Genomic DNA, 22,686 nt, shown 5'->3' with positions numbered 1-22,686 from the left:
TTTCCTGTCCACATTTGAGATCCCTTTGTGTCATTTCTCTGTCCATGCTGTCTTTCACAAAACCTCCCACTTTAGTGTCACCAGCAAATATAATTAACATGCTGTTTACCTGGTCCGCGCCTTCCAGATCTTTAATTAAGATGTTAAGTAATATCAGGGTGAACACCACTCCCAGTGGTTTCCCATCGGATACTCTCTGCCCAAGTCAATACACTGCTATTAAAAACATATAAAAAGGACAAAATCTGCTAAAAAGTTGCTGAAGAAAATCCAGTCTGAATGATGATTTGAAATCTCATAGGGAGAAAAGGAACCAGACAGATGACCTAGAAAACAGATTTACGGTATTGCAACTTTATTTCTACAGTTTTGGATCCTTATTGAGGCTACTTCCTCTACTTAGTCAGTGTCTGATTTCAGTACCCAAGCTCCAGTTCTACCTGTAAGAAAAATAACAAGCAACAAAGCTGCTTGGGACATGTTAAAATACACTTTGCCAGATGATAATATCAGTTAATGTTGTAAGACTTCAAATCTACTCTTAGCACAACTGTCGTATGCAACTTTGCAGTGTAGGCCTGAGACCTGATGAACCCCGCACCCCGATATTAAACATGCCTTGGGTGAAACTCAGGGAGTTCACCACTAAAATTAAAAAAAAAAAAAAAAAGAATGTTCTGCTGCTCATAAAGCACCCCCAGCTCAGGAACGTCCCTAACGAGAGTTATATCCACCAAGGTTGTAAAGACGCTGGGAAATTAGGGAGGATACAAAAAGAGACTGAATAAATGGTAAGATAAGCTCTGACCAGCGTTCTAATGCTGACCAGCTGCATAAACAAAGAAGGTCACAACTAAATTACAATTTAGGCATGAAAAATAAAATGTAAAAACTTGGGCAGGAAGGAGGACACATAGGTGCCAATGAGTAATTGGTTAAATTTTTGTTATTTAGGAGTGGTATAATGTGATAGGTTTAATAAATTTGAAGGAGGGAGCTAGTTTTACCTATATAATGTAAATGAAAAACAATGTTCTTGACCACTCTGCCTAACCGTGATGTGCAGAGGCATCGCCGGGAATCCCCAGATGAGAAGATCCTGACTGGCCGTCGGGTGAAATTTGTCTGTATATTGGGAGTGGTGAGCATAAGGGATTTGCTTGGTATATGTATTCTGTGTGTGTTGCTAATAAATAGATGTTTAGAGCACAACTGTTTAAGGCTCTTTCACTGGGAAAAGTTTCCGCAGACCCGTAGAGCCCTGAGCCCCGAGGGAAAGGGCAGGTACTTAAATTGACTAGGTTTCTTCCTGAGTCGTGTGGGTAAGGATAGGTGTCTTACACCCTGAGCCCTCGGAAGGGAAAGGGTGGGGGTGCCCTAAATTGACCAGATCACGTCTTGAGCCCTCAGCAGGGTGTAGGCGGGTGCCTTAGATTTTGCAGGTAACAGTAGCATATGTTTGCACCTTCGAAAAGACTATGTTGGGCCCTGTGGCCAACTTGTTCCAATGGATTCTGTTTAACATTTGAATCTTGTTTAGTGCTTTGAAACAATGGACACAAGGGATGAGCAATCACAAGTATGGAACTTCCTCTGGATCTGGCTTGGAGTCTGTGCCAACCATAATCATCTCACTGTTACCTTGTGCATCCTGTCTGTTTTATCCACCTGTCATCATGTATATAGGATGTAAACTTCATTATCTTTTCGTTATGTGTATGTAGAGTATCTAGCATATAGTTTACTAGTAATAGCAATAATAATGTGATAAAGCATGTGGATCCAATTTTTCTTATTTTCAGCTGTTTATGACTATTCCATTGGTTACTGTTATTTCCCCTCGTTTTTATACACCTCTTTCCCACCAATTAAGACAAATTTAAGCCTTTATTTTAGTGTCAGACTGATGTTTCCCACCCTAGAGAAAACACAGGCACTAAGTTTAAGATGCCCTTTTTTGCTATGTTCTCCTTAACTGAATACAGGTCAAGCTAGAGTTTACAAAAGTCTCAGAGAACACCCACAACTTTAAAAAAATCAGAGGGCTATGCTGTGTCCTGCACAATAGCCTACTAAATAAGGCTAAGAGACAAAAGGGCCTTTTTGGATTAAAGAGAGTTTAATAAATTACGACTTTATATGTATCTATAAATACTGCTGCAGTCCCTATACAGTCATGCCAAAAAAAATTATTGTATTGATTTGTCTAATATGTTTTACTGGTAGTTTTCTTTTATAGGACACAGAGTGAATCTAAACATTGATTTAAAAAATGAAATCAAATGTAATTATTAAAATGGAAAGGAATTGTTTGAACTTCAGCCAGAATTTAATACTGTATATTATTGCCATATTTTATTTTAGTATTTATCTACAATGTTGTCTTTTTGGTTCTTCTTGGTGACTCTTTGGTTAGACTTCCTTAAGAAATATTTTTGGATGAAATAAAATAAACTTACTTTTGTAAAATGCAAGAACACATGACCATTACTAAGCTGATCCATAGCAATACTTGATAAATCCCGGTTTAGTACACACTGCCCTCAAAACTGCTCCAAATATCAGACACATAGGTTATGTCTACACTGCAAGAAGGGGTATGATTGAAGCAAATGTACACATACCTGATCTAGCTAAATCAAAGCCAGCTTGAGTAACAATAGCAGTGAAGCAGCAGCAGTATAGGTGGCTGCATGGCTAGTCCAGCACACCCAGGACCCTAGGAATGTGCTCCAGTTGCCACTGCCCATGCTGCCTCAGCTTCCTCCTATTGTTACTTGAGCTTGTTTTGATCTACTAGATGAAAGCTAGCTTGGGTATGTCACACTTCCTGATTGCAGATAAGATATACCCATGTAATCAGATATCTTGGTTATCAGTCACATACCAGTCACCATATACTTCAGAGTAAGGTGTAAAACCTCACAGAAGTCAGGTGTGGGATAATTTGCCCCTCACATTAGGTCTCCTCCTATCCCAACCCCTAAAAGTTAGAGATTAGTTCAAACCCCAAAATATGAGGTTTTATATCCCTTCCTTAACTTTTTTATTAGTAGTATTAGTATTAACGGCACTAACTTTGGATAAGGACCAAATAAACCTAAAACCATCCCTGACCGGTGTTTGTTCAAGCAGTTCTTTAAAACCTCCAATGACAGGGATTCCACAACCTTCCATGAAAGTCTATTCCAGAGCTTAAGTGCCTTTATAGTCAGAAAGTTTTTCTAATATCTAATGTAAATCTCCCTTGTTGCAGATTAAGCCCATTACTTATTGGCCTACCTCTAGTAGACATGGAGAACAACCGATCACAGTTCTCTCTATAACAGCCCTTAATATATTAGGTCCCTCCTCAGTCTTCTTTTCTCAAGACTAAAGATGCCCATGTTATTTTAACCATTCCTCATAGCTCAGGTTTTCTAAACCTTTTATAATTTTTCTTGCTCTTCTCTAGACTCTCTCTCCAATTTGTCCACACCTTTCCTAAAGTGTGGTGACCAGAGCTGGACACAGTACTCCAACTGAGGCCTCCCCAGTGCCAAGTAGAGTGGGACAATAACATATGACACTCCTATTAATACACCCACCAATGAAATTAGCCTTTTTTTTCAACTACATCACACTGTTGACTCATATTCAATTTGTGATCCACTATAACTCTCAGAACCTTTCCAGCAGTACACCACCTAGCCAGGTATTCCCCATTTTATAGTTGTGCATTTGATCTTTCCTTCCTAAGTGAAATACTTTGTCTTGTGTTTATTGAATTTCATCTTGTTGATTTCAGACCAATTTTCCAATTTGTCAAGGTTATTTTGAATTCTAATCCTGTTGTTCAAAGTACTTGCAACCCTGCCCAGGTTGGTGTCATCCACAAATTGTATAAGCATATTGTCTGCTCTGTTATCAAAGACAATGAAAATATTGAATAGTGCCAGAACACAGGACTAACCCCTGTGGGTCCCCACTGGATAATCCTTCCAGTTTGACAGCACACCATAAATAACCACTACTTTTTGAGTAGTGTCTTTCAACCAGTTGTGCACTCACCTTATAGTCCAATGTCCAAACCTTTTTTGAGTCTTGCTAAATTATTGGATCCAACAACAACCTGAAACTATAAATTCCACATTTTGCATTGTGTGAAAAAGTGTTTCCCTGTATCAACTTTGAATTTGCCACCTTTTAATTGCACTGAATGTCCCCTTGTTCTTGAGTTATGAGACAGGGAAAACTGAATTACCTGATATACTTTCTCTGTACCACTTATTATTTTATATATTGTTATCATGCCTCTTCTTATTTGTTTCCTTTCTAAGATAAACAGTCCTGATCTTTTCAATCTCTCTTTTTTTTCATGCCCCCAATCATTCTCATCACTCTTCTCTGAACCCTCTTTAATTCTGCAATATCCTTTTTGAGATGGAGTGACTAGTACTGCACACAGTATTCCAGATGAGGCTGCACCATTGGTTTATATAATGGCATTATAATATTTTCTGTATTATTCTCTAACCTATTCCTTATGCATCCTAAAATCTTATAGAATCATAGAAATGTAGGGCTGAAATGGAACTCAAGAGGTCCTCTAGTCCATCCCTGAACACTGAGGCAGGTGTTTATCTAACCTGTTCTTGGAAACCTCTAATGGTGGAGATTCCACAATGTCCCTAGGTAACCTATTCCAGTGCTTAACTCTCCTTAGTAATGTGGAAGTAGCGCAAGACCCGACAGGGATTTGAAGGGGATTTCAATGCATATGACCTATGTATAAACAAAATGCAGCTGTTGCTCATTATTGTATGTAACAAGTACCTCCCCTCCCTCCCCCCCAAATATCTAACCTAAACCTCCCTTGCTGCAAACTAAGCCAATTAATTCTTGTCCGCCCTGAGGTGGACATGGAAAACAATTGATCTCTGTCATCTTTATAACGACACTGTTTTGCAATCTTGTTTGCTTTTTTGACTACAACAGCACATTGAGCAGAGTTCCTCATTGAGCTGTCCACAATGACACCCAGATCCCTTTCCTCAACTGATATAGTTGATTCAGAACCCGGGGTAGTGTGAGAATAATTAAAATGTTCCTCTCTAAAGTACATTGCTTTGCATTTCTCAGCATTGACCAATGTCTGCCATCATGTAGCCCTTTCACCTAGCTTGGTCAGGGCCTGCTGAAGCACCTCACAGCCTTCTCTGGCACTGAGTAACTTAAATAATGTGGTTCCATCTGCAAATGTTGCCACCTCATTGCTCATCCTCTTTTCCAGACCATTAATAGATACATTAGGCACACTGGACCCAATACAGAACCTTGAGGCACCCTGCTGTTAAACTTTTGCCATGATGAAACTTGACCATTTCCTACACTTCTCTTTATTTTCTCATAATTTGCTCCATGGCAGAAATAAGGCTTCTTGATCTGTAATTCCCTGTTTCAACCCAGAGCCTTTTAACAACATTCAGCTAAGTGGACCCCTGCACTCCTTCAGAGCCTCTCTGAATTCAGTGGTAGTCCACATGGGCCACAGGAGTCAGCTCACATGGTTGCAGTTACAGTATCAGAGCCTAAGGGGTTTTTGAAGTGACACTAGGTTGCTCAAGGTGAATCCAGCCTGGATAGCCTGTGTGAATTCAGCCCAGTGTGGTAATGACCACAAATTACTTATTAATTGGCCTAGAATTGGCACAGGTATCACTGAGAGCATGATATGAAGGCAATGAAGTGGTACAGCTTAATTGATGGCATGGTATAACCTGCAGAACCATTTTTTACCGGTGAAGATACCCAACTAGAAAAATACCAAACTTGACTATCAGATCCCAGGCTGACATGGCAGGGCTGGAGTCAGAAAACATTTGTAAAGCACGGGCTGAAAGAAAGGATGTTCCTATGGCTAAAGTACTAGCCTATATAGCTGTGTTCGATTCCTGTTCCATCCCAGACATCCTCTGTGATCTTGGGCAAATCACTTAGGTGTGTTTGAAAAGTTTGCTTTTGAAAATGGAATTTAGGTTTCTAAATCACTTAGGCATTTTTGAAAATGTTACACTTATTCTCTGTCTCAGTTCTCCATCTGTAAAATGGGTATAATTACTTCCCTACCTCACAGGGGTATTGTGAAGATAAATATATTAAACATTGTGTATTGCTTAGATGGGGCCATATAAGTACATTAGACAGATTTGATATAGAAATCATTGACATATTTTAGACTGTTTTTGAGTTTTCATACATGTGTAGAATTGCAGCTATAAACTAATAAATAGTATTGGCCACAGTATAATTGCAAAGTAAAAGAAAAACAGTTTTTTCCCTTTACTGTTTCTTTATGATATAGACCAGTGGCTCTCAACCTTTCCAGACTATTGTACGCCTTTCAAGAGTCTGATTTGTCTTGTGTACCCCCAAATTTCATCTCACTTAAAAACTTATAAAATCAAACATAAAAAATACAAAGTTTCACAGCACACTATTACTGAAAAATTGCTTACTTTCTCATTTTTACCATATAATTATAAAATAAATCTATGGAATATAAATATTGTACTTACATCTCAATGTATAGTATACAGAGCAGTATAAACAAATCATTGTCTATGAAATTTTAGTTTGTACTGACTTCACTAGTGCTTTTTATGTAGCCTGTTGTAAAACTAGGCAAATATCTAGATGAGTTGATGTATCCCCTGGAAGACCTCTGAGTACACCCGAAGGGTACACATACCCCTGATTGAAAACTACTGATATAGACAACTTGTTGCTACTGTTTTCTTTTTTCAAAAATATTTTTCTACCTTTTTTTTTAATGTTAGAAACATCACTCCATTTCCGTAGTCCTTGCTAAAGGACTTTGGCAAGATTTGGTATACCTAAATAGTGATCTCCCGAATCTAAGACTATCTGCAATGTGGAGTAACATCACAAAGGCAGAAGTGTTTACTGAAAACCTTAGCAGACCCTGGCAAAATGCTGAGATGTGATTTTTTACTTATAACTTTCTTTTTAAAATCCCCCCTCCTGCCTGGAAATATGTTTCCTAGTTACTTGGGCTGAACCATTCCACATTCAAAACAGGATTAAAATTGGTCATATTAAAGCAAGAGAAGTGCTCTCCTAGGGTGGGGGTGGGGGGGTTTCAGAGTGGTTAACACGATCCCAAGTTTCCTGACCTTCTAAGACCCATGTAAACTCAGATGATCACTGGTTTACTGGCTTATGTATATTTGGTCAGGGAGGGAGTGACAAGAAGGGGAGCGGTTTGTGCTGGTTATTGTGGACATTTTAACTTAATGGGATACTCCATTTAATCCATGGAAGTTTCTTAGGACCAGAACTTAGATAGACATGTGCACATTGAGTAGTCCCATGCAAGTTCTTTTAACATTATTTGTGAGAAGTCCCATTGACTTCAATTGTGCTCTGTATGGGTCTAAGGGCCTGCCCACACAGAGCAGCCTGCAAAATCAGAGATTTAGATCGTGAGCTCTTTCTTAGGGAAGGTTTACACTATGGAGTTAAATTGACCTAAGTTACGCAACTCCAGCTACGTGAATAATGTAGCTGGAGTTGATGTAGCTTAGGTCGACATATTGCGGTGTCTACACTGCGCGGGGTTCTCCTGTTGACTTACCTTTTGCTTCCAGTTCCTGTGGAGTACCAGAGTCAATGGGAAAACAATTTGTGGTCAATTTAGCGGGTCTTCACTAGACCCGCTAAATCGACCCCCAGTGGATCAATCGCCGCAGCATCGATCCATGGTAAGTGTAGACATACCCTTAGATTACCATCTCTTCTAGGGCAGAGACCATGGGTGAGATCCTGGCCCCACTGAAGTCATTGGAAGTTTTATCGTTGACTTCAATAGGACCAGGATTTCAACTGCTGTTTTCCTGAATGTGCCTAGCACATTATGGGAGCTGCTGGGATACGAATAATTATGTAATCTGCCTGAAAGACGCAGCTATGGATTCATACATAAAATGACCAGTTAATCACAATAATTTCTGAAGGTGTTGTTGAGTTTTTCCTGCAGATAGTACCATAGGTACAGGAGCATTAGTCAGGAATTCTGAGCAGGCCTAGGATTTTGGTAGAGCAACACGCAGGAGAGGAAATTGCTCAGTACTTTTTTGTACCTATCTCTGCTTCTGATCCACAGCTGGGAACCCCTCTCCTGGAGTCAGGTCACTTAGGCACCTAAGTTGTTTCTTGTGAGAATGAGTTAGGCACCTGCCTTACTCAGCACAAAATGGTGGTGGTGCTACCCACCTCATAACATCCCAGTGGTTAGAGCACTCACCTAGGATGTAGGAACTCCAGGTTCAAACTCCTCTTTGCCTGAGGAGGAGAAGAGATTTGAACAAGCATTCCCCCAGTATCTCAAGCAAGTGCTCTCACCACTTTGGCTAACTGTTGAAACAGTCATTGGGCCAGAACGAGTGACTGCAATAGTGAGAATGATTCTGTAGCCTGGTAGTTAGGGCACCCATCTGAGAGGTAAGTGACCCAGGGTCCAGTCCCCCTGCTCCCATGAGTCTTTAATTATATGTACACAGTGGAAAAGCTTCAACTGGAGAGATTAAGGAAGCCCCACATCAGAATGTCACGTACATTAGTGGTTAGCGCACTTACCTGAGAAGTGTGGGAGACCCCTGTTCTAATACTTTTTCACCCCCAGGCAGATGGTCTCCAACATGAGTGCTCTAACCACTGGGTTTAAAGTTATATGGTCATGGTCACAATCATGATTTTGAATGGGGTCTGATCTGATACTCAATCAGGTCCCACAGGTGAGTTATGTGAGGAGCACGTATCTTTCCTCTGTTCATGGCTCCCTCAGGGCCTTAGGTTGGAGATAGGCAGGAAAGCACATGTCCAGAAGCAGAAACTTAGGCATCTCATCAACTTTAAGATGAGAAGGGACCATCATGATAATCTAGTCTAACCTCCTGCACATTACAGGCCACAGAACCTCACCCATCCATTCCTATATGTGATGCTGTACGGAATATGGGAGAAACTTTATGATACTGTTGATACCAATATTACAAAATTGCAAGGAATCTGACCAGATAGGCCATGTAAGGTATCTATACAAATGTTATAATTTGCCAAGTATGATAATCTTGTTTGTATCACCTTTGTATTGTGGGGTATATCTGTATTTCCAAACTTGTGCTGTGATTCTGGGTGAAACCCCAGACAGATTGACATCAGCACTGCCGCCCTAGCCTGTTTGATGGCCCATAAAGGGTCATCAGCTGTAGAATGAGCCCATTGAAAAGCGAGGGACAACACCTTAATGAGTCAGCAAGACATATAGGGGCATGCTTATGGACAGAACTCTAAGGGTTTTCCATCCATGTACTGTGAAGTTTGTGTTTGGGACAAAGGAAGTACCAACCAGATGGAAAGAAAAGAATATAAAAGGCAGCTGCATCATCTCCATTTTGTCTTCGCTCCTGCTTCTTACCTATGGAGTAACTTTTCTACAAACTGAAGCTCTAAACAAAGGACTGAATGACCCATCCAAGCTGTGGATGTGTTCCAGAGGGACTTTCAAACCAGCAAACTCCCCAATACTGCTAAGAACATGATATATGGACTTTAAAGTCTCTGTATTGAAGTGCTTTACGATTTAACAACTCTCTTCTTGTTCTTTCTTTCTTTTAAAATAAACCTTTAGTTTTAGGGTATGTCTATACTTACCTCCGGGTCCGGCGGTAAGCAATCGATCTTCTGGGATCGATTTATCGCATCTTGTCTAGACGCGATAAATCGATCCCGGAAGTGCTTGCCGTCGAGGCCGGTACTCCTGCTCCGCGAGAGGAGTACGCGGAGTCGACAAGGGAGTCTGCCTGCCGCGTCTGGACCTGCGGTAAGTTCGAACTAAGGTACTTCGACTTCAGCTACGTTATTCACATAGCTGAAGTTGCGTATCTTAGTTCGAGGTGGGGGGTTAGTGTGGACCAGGCCTTAGATACTAAAGGATTTGCTGGCAGCATGATATTTTGGGCAAGATTCAAACTAATATTGACCTGGTAACGTGGCTGACCCTTTGGGGTCAGAAGAACATTTTGTGTATACTGAGCAGTTTTTTAGAATAACTTCTCACTGTATAGGACCTAAGTGCTGATTGGGAGCCGGAGAGCTGGAATGTAATAAAGGGGGCTGTGTGATTTCTTTTTTTTCTTCTTGATAACCAGTGTGGGAGATCAGAAGCACAGTTTGTGATTGGTTGGTGAGTTTAACTTCAGTGTTAACCACCAGTCTTTGGGAGAATTTGCTCTCCCTTTTGCATTGCATGACCTTGGCATTTTCAGTGAGGGCTACTCCAGGCACCCTGAGTCACACTATAATACACTCCTAATTTCTGGTTGAGTTACTGAAGTCCTCAAATCATGGTTTAACAAGTTACAGAGAATCTACCATTCACACATTTAAACTGCAAATTACCCATGCCCCATAGGAAGGCCACAATCCCCAGGGTCTCTGCCAATCTGATCTGGGGGAAAATTCCTTCCCAGCCCCAAATATGGCACTCAGTTAGACCCTGAGCATGTGGGCAAGACCCACCAGCCAGACACCTGGGAAAGACTTCTTTGTAGTAACTCAGAGCCCTTCCCATCTAGTGTCCCATCTCCAGGCATTGGATCTATTTGCTGCTAGCAGTCGCAGATCAGTTACATGCCATTGTAAGCAGTCTCTGGTCATACCATCCTCTCTATAAATTTATCAAGCTCAGTGTTGAAGCCAGTTAGATCCAGTGGATCTGGGCTTAATTGTCCAAGAGACTTAAGCACTTTTAAAAATCCCATCTAAAATGATCCAAACAACTGTTTTTAAATGGGGTTGGGTGATAATGGGGAGAAGCTGGGAAGGCAAGGGGGAATGAGTCAGACAGGGCCGAGGAGGTGAGAATGGGGGCAGAGGGGCTGGTGCAGCGGCTAGGGGGGCCAGCAAGGGGCGCAGGTAGTAGGGAATGGGGGCTGGGAGCTGCCTTGTAGCCTCTTCTCCCCAGGGCCAGGCACCCCGGAGCCCCGCCCCGGGAGCAGCCTGCGCCCCCCCAAGTGTAACTCGACCGGAGCCAGCGCGACAGCTGCTGCTCCGCCGGGGCTGCGCTGCGGCCGGCCGTGCGCCCGGGGCCGCTGCTGCCTCCTTCGCCGGACCTGGAGCGGGCGGCCCGGGGAGCCGGTGAAGCTGGGAGCGCAGGCGGCATGGCCCCGGGGTGGAGCAGTCCCGGCGGCGGCCTCCCCCGCGCCCTGCTCCTGCTGCTCGCCCTTAGCCTACGGGCTCTCGCAGGTAGGGCTGGAGAGACCCCGGGCCGGGCCTCCCGGAAACTCCTCGTCAGGTTGGGCTGGGCTTCTGCCAGGCGCCGGAGAAACGCTGCCCCGCTCCGGGCGCGCGAGGCCCCCCGGCTGCTCCGCAGTGGGCTCGGCGGGGCCTGCCACCCCCTGCGCGGCCGCCGCGGCTGCGAACACCTGCCCGGCCTGGCCAGCGCTCTACTCCGCCGGGCGTGCGGGACCCTCTGGCTCCGGCCGCCGCGCGGGGCTGGTGCCACTCGCAGCCCGACAGCTGGAGCCGACACATGCGTGGCGGGTTTGGGCTCCGGCGGTCGCTGCACTGTAGCAGAAGGGAAAAGGCCCCGAGCACCAGGCACTTCAGGCCACAACTCCCTGCCGGAGCGAGCGCTTTCTGCTGCTACCAGCTACAGTGATTGCTGGGGCTCAATTCCCTGGGCGCGCTGTACTGCCGACGGGCCTGGGTGTTTGTGTGCAGACCCGCAATCGAAGTCAGACTCATTTGACAGGCACTTCCCTCACTTCGTATCCGTTTTAAGCCAGAGCTAGCCCACCAGGAAGGGTTTTGTGGTCTTGTTCGTAATTAGTGGCCCAATCCTCTGTTCTTTGGAAGGAGAAATGCAGGATCAGGGGTCTGAATTGGGATTTCAGAAATGTCAGGCCTTAAAATAAGTGCTGAACTTTTAGACCTTTTCTTTGTTTATTATTTGCTTACAGTGGATTGAAGATTTATCAGCACATTAAAGTTGTATACCAGACGACATTGTTTGTTCTATTTCTTTATGGTGCATAACAAAAACCTTAAAAGCTTTTTTGTGTAAAGATTTTTTTTCCTTCTCGTTTATTTATTTATTTATTTTTGGTCACCTGAAATATTAGGCATTGATTTCTGGTTTTGTTTTTGTTTTGTTGGTTGGAGGACTATCTGGAGAGCTAGTGGGACAGTGATACCACAAGAGAGACCCTTTACATATTCACATAACTTTATTCATGAGAGTAGTGCCAAGAGTGAGGAATTAGGCACATACCTAAGGGCTTGCAGGAGCAAAGCTGAAAATATGAGCTGCAGCTGCCCTGTCCCTCAGTAGAAGGGGAGTTGGTGTTCAGTCCATTTTTTTTACTACCTTTTGTTAAGACTGGTTTAACTTAAGCTCCTGACAAACAGGATAAAAGCTTTTTGTGAAAGAGTCAACATCTCTTCCCTTTCAACCGCGGGCAAAGAAACCTCCAGCTCAGGTTTTAGTCTATTGTGATGTCTCTATTCCACTGAGGTCTGCAGTCCTCAGGAGGACCCTCCTGGAAAACTTGATATGTCCCATCTCTGTAATAAAAAAAAATTAGAAAAAAGGCTTCCCTCTCCTTTTAAAAACTGTAAGGGGTCATCCTAAATTACAGAAGATAAATAAAAGACACAAGCAAGACTCCCGCCTCCCTTTTTAGTTCACTTGTAAAATAGTGATCGAAATGTTCAGAAGTAGCCGTTAAATTTGAGACCTCTCATGCCTGAGCACCTGCAACTCTTCTAGACAAAGAACTTTATTGTCCAGGCCCTTATGCAACCATTAAAAGTAAGTAGGGTGACCAGATGTCCCGATTTTATAGGGACAGTCCCGATTTTTGGGTCTTTTTCTTATATAGGCTCCTATTACCCCCTACCCCGTCCCGATTTTTCACATTTGCTGTCTGGTCAGTGTAACTAAAATCTCAAATCTTTTACGTCTCCTTATAATAAATAACAGCATCAACGGCTGTAGTTTTTCTTACTACCTATATTCTAACAGTGGATGTAATTTGGCAGTTTGAAATAGCCATTTAGAGAGTGATACATTAAGTAGCTGTAGAGGTGTGCATTGTAGCAGAGCCACAACTTTCTGGAACCCCATAGCCCGTGAGTGAATTGCAGTGGAATTCTCCTTGGAAGTTGAGGGTGCTCATCATTTCAGAAGCCCCATAAGTGTAATATAGATGTCTTAATCATCTGGGATTAAGAGTTAAGAGTTAGTGGGTCTTTGTAAAGACAATACAATTTTCTTTTAAAATAATGTGCAGTACTTCAGATATTTGGTAGTGTTCCCTCAAGAACTATTTTCATGCATTCTGCATTAAATATATGGGGCTCGTATTGCAACATGGTATCTTGACCTGTGGCATGCAGTCCCAGATGGTGTTCTCACAGGTTTTCGTGACAAGAAATCCCAGTTACAGTTGGGGAGTGGTTGTTACTTTTAGGTATAGTTCTATGGTGTGATTTTCAGAAGTGCTCACTTTGGCCCAACTCCTATGGAAGTTTATGGGAGTTTTGCCATTTACTGCAATAGTGGTGGAGTTGGGCCCATACTGAGCACACTTGAAAATCCCTTGAGTCTTGAAGCCTCTTTGTGAAAGTGTGTTCTTTAGAGAAAGCACTGATGTGAAACACATATTTTATACTAAGACACACAGTATAGATGTAAGAAGTCTATAAAGAGCATTGAAACTATATTTAAAAGTTAAGAAGTTTTCAGACTTCTGTGTTAGGAAATTCTTTGATAGTTTTTTTAAAAAAATATGTATTAGCTGCAAAGGATTAGATCTTATATTAGTAAGATCCCAGCAGAAATTGATTTATATTGTATTTTCATCATCATATTAATGACTAAAAATGAAGCACACAAAATGGACTTATCTTGAGAAGATATTTTTGCAATGGGACTGTCTTTATGAGTTAGGTCCTGCAAACCTCTGACATTGACCGGAATTCAACATATTTTGAGATTGCAGGATTGGGACTCAGGTTTGTCACCATTTTTTCTTTTGAATAACATTTTATATTAATGAAGTGTAGTGTATGTATATAGGTTTTAATATGATTTTGGACCCAATCTAAACATGCACATGTGGAATTACACTCACAAGTAGTTTCAGTGACTTCCATGGACCACTTTACATGAGTAAAGATATACATGTACGGATCTTTCTTCTGAACTGTCATAATAGATGAGTGTTTTAATTGTTTTACTTCCTGGAAAACAAATATACAGTCCAGTAAGTTGCATTTTTAATTAGCTAGATTTTTGTCTATTGACTTATATTTATGAAATATACACGGCAGAAGATCTCACTTCTTTAATGTAGATCCATACGTTCCCACATCATTGTAAACATCATTAAGGAGTTTTGACCTTTTTGGTATCAGCAGTTACTAGTGATAAAATACCAGATTTCCTTTCTTCACCCTCTACCTTTAGGGCAAGTGTGTTGCCCTAAGGCATGTTGATGTTAAGAGTATTTAATCTTTAATGGATCATTTGTTCTCATCTCAGTGTGCAAGAATTACACGTGAAACTCTCCATTCACCAAGATGATACAAGGTCAATTAATTTTAATTTCAGCTCAATAGTTTGAATAAATAGCCTTCTGTATGATTAAAATGCATAGTCACTGTCCCCAAATCCCTTCAGGATTGAATAGGAGTTGAAATTCTGTTTCAAATGAGTCCAGCACTTCTATTTCCCATATAAAATGCTTTTGCTGTTAAATAGCCTGCTTAATTTAAATGACTCTTAGAGAGTCTCTAAACATAATGGTTATTAAAGATGGCATTGTCTTTCCTTTTTCCAGTCCTTAGAGAGGCGACTCTTGTCTTTCGGAGTCTGATAAAGAGTTGCTTATGATTATAACAAGCAAAAATTTTAATAAATATTGTAGTAACTATTTTTACATCAATATTGAGGTCTTCTCCCTACAGCTCCATTGTGCTAGGCAGTTTACAAACAACACAATAAGAGACAAGGCCAGGTCAGTGCTAGAAACTTTTGCCAGCAATGTCACTTAGGGGTGTGATTTATTTGTTTATTTTATAACATTTCTATATTGGCAAAAGCCATAGTATAGACACAGTTATACAAGCAAAAAAATGCTTTTGCCGGTATAGCTTATTCACTTGAGGAGCTGGTATAAGCTATACCGACTAAAGCACTCTTGTTCTGGTATAAGCTGTGTCTACACTTGGACAGTTTGCCAGTATAGCTATACTAGAAAAGCTTTTCTAGTGTCATCTAAGGCTTGAGAGACAGTTCCTGCCTCCAAAAGCTTAACTGAGATTCAGAGTGGTTAAATGACTTGCCCACATTCTCACAAAGAATATGTAGTAGATCCAGGATTTGAACTGGGCCCTACTAAATGGTAGTCAAGTACCTTAATCACAAGGCCACCTTTCTACTTGATTTGTAGTAGGCAAAGGATTTACAGATAAAGCATATTTCATGTATGCTGCACACTCTGCTGGTGAGGGTTATTTGCTTGCAAACTCATTTAGTATTTGCTTTTCATTGTACACAAAATAACTAAGGCTTGGTCTACACTTACCCCCCAAGTCGAAGTAAGGTACGCAAATTCAGCTACGTGAATAACGTAGCTGAATTCGACATACCTTACTTCGAACTTACCGCGGTTCAGATGCGGTCCACACGCGGCAGGCAGGCTCCCTGTCGACTCCGCGGTACTCCTCTCGTTGACATGGAGTACCGCAGTCGACGGCGAGCACTTCCTGGTTCGATTTATCGCGTCCAGACCAGACACGATAAATCGAACCAGGAAGTTCGATTTCCAGCCGCCGAACTAGCGGCTAAGTATAGACCAGCCCTAAGTGTTATAGTGGGGAAAGATTGGATAAACAGAAGATTTACTTTGGATTAAAGGTTAGATGTGCTTTAAAATGTCAAAGGCTAATGTAGCAAAACTCCTTCCCACCTTTTGTGCTGGCAGTGTCATTTAGCATCAGTTTGGCACGTAATATTGTTTCTCCCATCTCTTTTTCTCCTCCCCCTTCTCCCCTAGTTCCTGCCTCCAAAAGCTTATCTTCTCCCCTAGACTCATGTGCTCCCTCATTTTGGGGCTCTGCTCCTAATTTAGCATTGTATTGCTCTCCTTCTGCTCTTTGTACTAGCAGTCAAGAATAATTTACTAACACTCTGTTGTGAAAAGCCCACGCTTCAAAGAGCTTCAAAGAGCCGTAGTTTAGACCCTTACTCTTGACTTGTGTGCACATAGTCAAAGCACAGTAGCGTTGATGGAGAAAGCAGTGCAAGGAGGAATTTGGAATTGTAAAGTGCCACAAAGGACCTGACCTTCTAAAACAGAGACCTGTTAACTCAACATCCCACCATATTAGCTTTTCAACCTTGCCAGTGCTTTTTGAAACTTCTTGTACTCTTTTAAAAAAATTTTTTTTATATAAAATTGCATTTAGGAAAAGCAGCTGCTGAAGATGAGTAAAGAAATATCTAGGTACTTACGGCTCCCATCATTGTAAGAACATAAGAACAGCCATACGAGGTCAGACCAATGGTCCATCTAGCCCAGTATCCTGTCTCTGACAGTGGCCAATGCCAGATGCTTCTGAATGAATAAGCAGAACAGGGCAATTTCAAGTGATACATCCTGTCGTTCTATCACAGCTTCTGGCTGTCTAGGGACAATTGGAGCCTGGAATTGCATCCCTGGCCATCTTGGCTAATAACCACTTATGGACCTATCCTCCAGGAACTTATCTAATTTTTTTTGAACAGTTATACTTTTGGCGTTCCCAACATCCCCTGGCAATGAGTTCCACAGGTTGATCGTGCATTGTGTGGAGAAGTACTTCTTTTTGTTTGTTTTAAACCTGCTGCCTATTAATTTCATCAGGTGACCCCTACTTCTTGCCTTATATAAAGGGGTAGCTAATATTTCCTTATTCATTTTCCCCATACCATTCATGATTTTATAGACCTCTATCATATCGATGTCTCTTTTTTTAAACTGAACAGTCCCAGTCTTTTTAATCTCTCCTCATATGGAAGCTGTTCCATACCGCTTATTATTTTTGTTCCCCTTCTCTGCACCTTTTCCACTTCTAATATATCTTTTTTTGAAATGAGGCAACCAGAACTGCACACAGTATTTAAGGTGTTGACATACCATGGAATTATGTAATGACATTATTTTCTGTTGTATATATCTATCACTTTCCTAATGGTTCCTAACATTCTGTTAGTTTTTTGTTTTTGTTTTTTTTTAAACTGTAGTTTTGGAGCATCTCACAAATGTTAATGAATTTATCCTCACAACACCTTTGTGATGTAGAGAAGCATTATCCTTGGTTTAAAGATTGAGGACAGTGGAATCTCCATCATTAGAGATTTTTAAGAGCAGGATAGACGAACACCTGTCAGGGATGATCTAGATAATATTTAGTTCTGCCATGAGTGCAAGGGACTGGACAAGATGAGCTCTTGAGATCCCTTCCAGTCCTTTGATTCTATGACTTGGAGTCAGAGAGATTTCTATGATAGCTGGGAAAGTAGTCTCAATTTTGAGTCCTCATCTAGTGCCTAAACCAAAAATCCAAAATTCCTCCCAGAAAAAAGGTATACGACTGGAAGGAAGGCTTGGTCACTGTTTATGAAAACTGGAAATATCACTGTTAATTATCATACTATATTACTTTTAGTACGTCTACTATAGCAACCAGATATGTGTCTATGCAAAAGAAATTCAATAGGTGTCCTCTGTATTTTTGTTGCATTAATGTGAACTCCGCTATTAAAGTTTTATATCATGTAAGTCAATCATTTCATAGATACCAAGGCCAGAAGGGACCATTGTGATAATCTAGTCTGACCTCCTGTATAACATAGGCCACAAACATTCCCCAAAATTTACTTTCCCTGTAATTTTTTTAACATGAATTTGGAGTAGTCTTACTTCTCATTGTAAATATCATATCATATCTGAGTCTTCTCTCAGCAACTCCATTGGCTGTTGATTTACACCAGTGTGAGAACAAAATTAGGTTCATTACCTATGCAGTAGATGGAGACCCTGGATCCTATTAATGAGTCCCAGAAACCAAGTTTTTGTTTGTTTGATTTGTTTATTAAATAAAAGGAAGCATGGGGATCTCTACAGGAGCACACTTGGGCCCAAATCCTGCTCACCGTACATAGATCTAGCTTTGAATTCAGTGTCAGACCTGATCATACCACATTAAAATCATTTAAAATATGGGGGAAATCTTGGGTTTTTGCTGTTTTCTCTTTTTTAATAAAGAAGAACAAGAAGTTGTTTTGTCTGGATGTAGATCTGGATTTGAATGGAAGCTTATTTTGTTTAATGTAATGGTACATAAAATATTGTTAATGACTTTTCCCCTTGAGGCATTTGTTATTTTCAGGGAATATAGCTCTTGTAGCTTATTCAGGGACTATGACAAGCAAAAACAGAATCTTTTCCTTGCAGTATGTTAAAATGTTTGGCCTAGAGAGCACTCTCCTAGAAAAGAACCTGAAGAAGGGGGCGAAGGAGGAGAAATCTATGAAAAGCCCTCGTGAAATTATCCATAAATAATTCTCATGAGCACCAAAGCCTGCAGGGGCATGTGCTGCTCCCTGGCAGTATGGCTCTATTGTAGCCATGCTGTCAGAGCCTTCCCTGGGTGCAGCTGCCCCAGGCACCTCTTCATGTGGGATACCCCTGCACAGAGGAGGGCTCAGGACAAGATAATGCCGTCCTAGGTTGTGCTACCTTTTTCTGAGGAATCTCTATGAAGGGATGATGATTTCATGGCCCGTGCAGCTTTCACCCCTCTTCCCTGCGGAGCCTTCCATAGGATTCCAGGAAGTGGGGGACAATGTTATTAGCCCACTAGCTCCCTCACTCCTATTTCTGCTCAGGACATGGGAGGACTGTCCATGAATCTTATGGGAGGCAGGGAGTGGAAGCCATCTGGGCCTTTATTTCAATTGGTATCACTGCTGATTATGTTTGTCTTACAGAAACTAAATGTGAGAGCTACCAAAACATTTCCCATGTAAAAAAGGTGAAGTCAGGTTAGAAAATAAACAGTTCAGTTATATAAATGTGTGGTATTGGGTGTGCATGTGTATATATAAGTATAAAAGAATAGCACAGGCTAATGACTGGCACATGATGGCCTATATTACATTGGTGGACGTGCAGGTGAATGAACCGGTGATGTTGTGGCTGGTTCATTCACCTGCACGTCCATCAATGTAATATACGCCAGCAATGCCCCTCTGCTATGTACATCGGCCAAACTGGACAATCCCTACGTAAAAGGATAAATGGACACAAGTCAGATATTAGGAATGGCAATATACAAAAACCTGTAGGAGAACACTTCAACCTCCCTGGACACACAATAGCAGATTTAAAGGTAGCCATCCTGCAGCAAAAAAACTTCAGGACCAGACTTCAAAGAGAAACTGCTGAACTTCAGTTCATTTGCAAATTTGACACCATCAGCTCAGGATTAAACAAAGACTGTGAATGGCTAGCTAACTACAAAAGCAGTTTCTCCTCCCTTGGTGTTCACACCTCAACTGCTAGAAGAGGACCTCATCTTCCCTGATTGAACTAACCTCGTTATCTCTAGACTGATTCTTGCCTGCATATTTATACCTGCCTCTGGAAATTTCCACTACATGCATCTGATGAAGTGGGTATTCACCCACGAAAGCTTATGCTCCAATACGTCTATAAGGTGCCACAGGACTCTGTCGCTTTTTACATTTGTCAATGTGTACATGTATTTCCCTAAACTTGGAGGAAACAGTTATGTTTCAGATACCACTGTGATAATTTAGTATGTTGACTTTATAACAGCAATTACCTGATTAATGTATATGTAGATAACCACAATATTGAAGTCATAGCGAAGACTTGCTTTAATTCCAGTATCTGTTTCATAGTGTAAAACACTTTCATGTCTCACACTACTGCATCAGGATCAAAGGAACGTCAGGATTTTCCTCTATAAAAAAGATATGGTATTAAGTTTAACCATACAGTAACTGTTGTCATCAAATATCTAGGTATTCCCATCTTCTAATGGAAAATTAATTGCTTTGTTTTAGCAATCTGACACATGCATAGAGGCAAAGTCTCAGTTTTATAAGGATGGTGAAGTTCTACTCAGCACTTTAAAGCCACGTCATGGCAATCTAGTTATAATTTCCAGACTGTAATTTTTACTAATCTGCAAACAAATTGCAATCCAAAAATCTTTCCTACTTCACAAACTTTAGAAAAATAGGTTATTTCTAATCTGATCCTCACAGGGGTTACTGATCAGTATAATACAGTACTATTACCCAACTCTTGTATAGCATTTCCTAATCATAATGTTACCCGCACACTCTAGGGAAGTGGTGGGCAACCTACGTCCCGCCAGGGTAATCTGCTGGTGGGCCGCAAGACAGTTTGTTTACATAGACCGTCCGCAGGCATGGCTGCGGTTCGCCACTGGGAGCTGCGGGCGGCTGTGCCTGCGGACGGTCAATGTAAAACTCTCGCGGGCCGCATGCGTCCCACCACTGCTCTAGGGCAACCCACTTCTACTCTTTTGTGGGCTCAAGGCATAACCCAGTTAATTTAGGCCACCCCCATCTTACCCAGGTTCTAGGGCTTGGGGCAAAAGGCACCTACCCTTACCCAATTCCTAGGGCTCAGGGCATAATCTTCTATGGATTTGCAGGGCCTTGTCCTGGTTAAAGAGCCTTACACAGTAATATCCTCAACCTCTATTTATTAACAATCACCAAGCAGAATACACATGCTAAGCATACAATGCTATGCTCACCAATCCCAATTACACAGGAAGACTTTCCCTGTTGGCCATGCAAGGTCAGTCTCATCTGGGTTCTCTGATCTTGAGCTGTGTCTTGGAGGTGAGTTCTTCTTCCAGGTCTTTCTTTCTTCTTCTTCTTTTTTTCCTTTTCCTTTCTTTCCCACCTGGTCTCCTTTTTGGACCCCAGTTTATATAGTGAAACGTGAGTCCTGCTTATGTGGCACTGAGACCGCTTAGAGTGAGAGATATAAAATGAGTCTGTTCTACAGCCTTAGCTAACTGCCAGTTGGCTTTTAGCTCATGCTGTAGAGGCTCATGCACCAAGCTCCAGAGGTCACCGGTTCGATCCCGTCCGACAATGACCGGGGTCTGTCGGCGTTACACTTAGCTACATCTTGACCAATCATTTTATTAAAGTATTACAAATAATTCTTTGACCAGTCCTAATATATTGCAAAACAATTCTTTAACCAGTCATACCCTGCCACCTCAGTTGATTTAAATCTTGCATAATTAGTTATGCAACAGACAGAAACAATCAAAGAACCAGACAGAGACTATACAGATAAACAATAGAGAAGTAGGGACCATAAAGTCAAAACAATAAAATAGTATAGTTTTCACAATCCCAACTGTAGTTAAGTGATTCCTTGCCAGACAGAATGCTATCAAAGAAAGTTTTCTTTAAACATCTTAATATCAGTTTTTTTAAAATCTGGTGATGGTGGGTACTATTAGAACAGGAGTGCCTTCTTAACAGGCTGATATTTCGTTGTTATAATGTAATTTAGATGGAATGTGAGACTGACTTTCTGCTTTTTAGCTCATGGCTGCTGCTGTCCTAATGTGGCTGCAGAAAAAGGCCTCAGATCTCACAATAGGTCTCAAAGCGCTTTACCAAGGAGGTCAATATCATTATCTCCATTTTAAGCAAGAGGCAAATAAAAAGTTACCTTTTTTCCAAACGCTGATTCAAAACTCAAGTTATCTGAAATTTATTCCCTCACTTCTAAAGTCTTACAACATCAACATTAGTTTGTTCAAAACTATATTAGAAGGGTTTTAGAGACCTTCATAAAATCTGGGGTTTACCAGTAGTAGAATGAGCAATAAAGCTGAATTCCACAGTATCTCATATTAAAAAGATTGCATCACATTCTCCAAAAGAGATCTGACCCATTTGTTACTTTCCATATAAAAGTGGAAGCATATCTCAAATTAGTATTAATCAGCATTGTAAAACAACCTAATCAAGGATTCCCTCCCCCCATGTTCTCACAGTTTACTATGACCCCTTTGAATGTTTAAAGGGCAATCTCTTTACTTTCCAGAATTGTTTTTCCCTCCATTGTACATATACTTAAGTGTATTTGGGTTACTCAAATTCTTGTTTCTGTGACTGGTAATCTTAATATCTAGCACTGTTCAGCATACACAAACCTTTACAAAAGCATCAGCAAAAAAAGTTAACAGCTGCACATGAATATTGCATAAAAACCCAAGTTTATTTCCATAGATGACAGCTTCTAACAAATAGGTTTTCTATATTAATAAGGATACTGCCATAGCCTCTTATGCAGAATTGGAGAATTTTATTTTAGAGGTTTTAGTACAAGTTAGTCACTACCACCAGACTGACACTTGTGTAGTAGACTTAGGGCTAATATTTATCTTTTCAGATTACCTCAAGCATTCTGTATGTACTCTGGAGTTGCTTGGGTTAGATTTAGAGACACTCCTGTTACAGTCTGAATTACTATTTCAGAGAAC

At 41.2% G+C, this 22,686-nt stretch overlaps 1 protein-coding gene across 1 annotated transcript in view; it reads left to right on the top strand.

Moving 5' to 3' along the window:
• Positions 1-11,076: 11,076 nt before the first annotated feature.
• The window catches only part of LOC112113717 (chondroitin sulfate proteoglycan 4-like), a 57,829-nt gene continuing 46,219 nt past the window's right edge, over positions 11,077-22,686 (top strand). Inside the window, exon 1 of the mRNA XM_024210107.1 lies at positions 11,077-11,307. Coding sequence (XP_024065875.1) covers positions 11,223-11,307 — 85 coding nt within the window. The 5' untranslated portion in view covers positions 11,077-11,222. The remainder of the gene's footprint in view (positions 11,308-22,686) is intronic.

This window comes from Terrapene carolina, unplaced genomic scaffold (genome assembly GCF_002925995.2).
Source record: "Terrapene carolina triunguis isolate 2854851 unplaced genomic scaffold, T_m_triunguis-2.0 Scaffold69, whole genome shotgun sequence".
Classification (NCBI taxonomy): Eukaryota; Metazoa; Chordata; order Testudines; family Emydidae; genus Terrapene; species Terrapene triunguis.
This window is presented reverse-complemented; position numbering and strand designations above follow the sequence as displayed.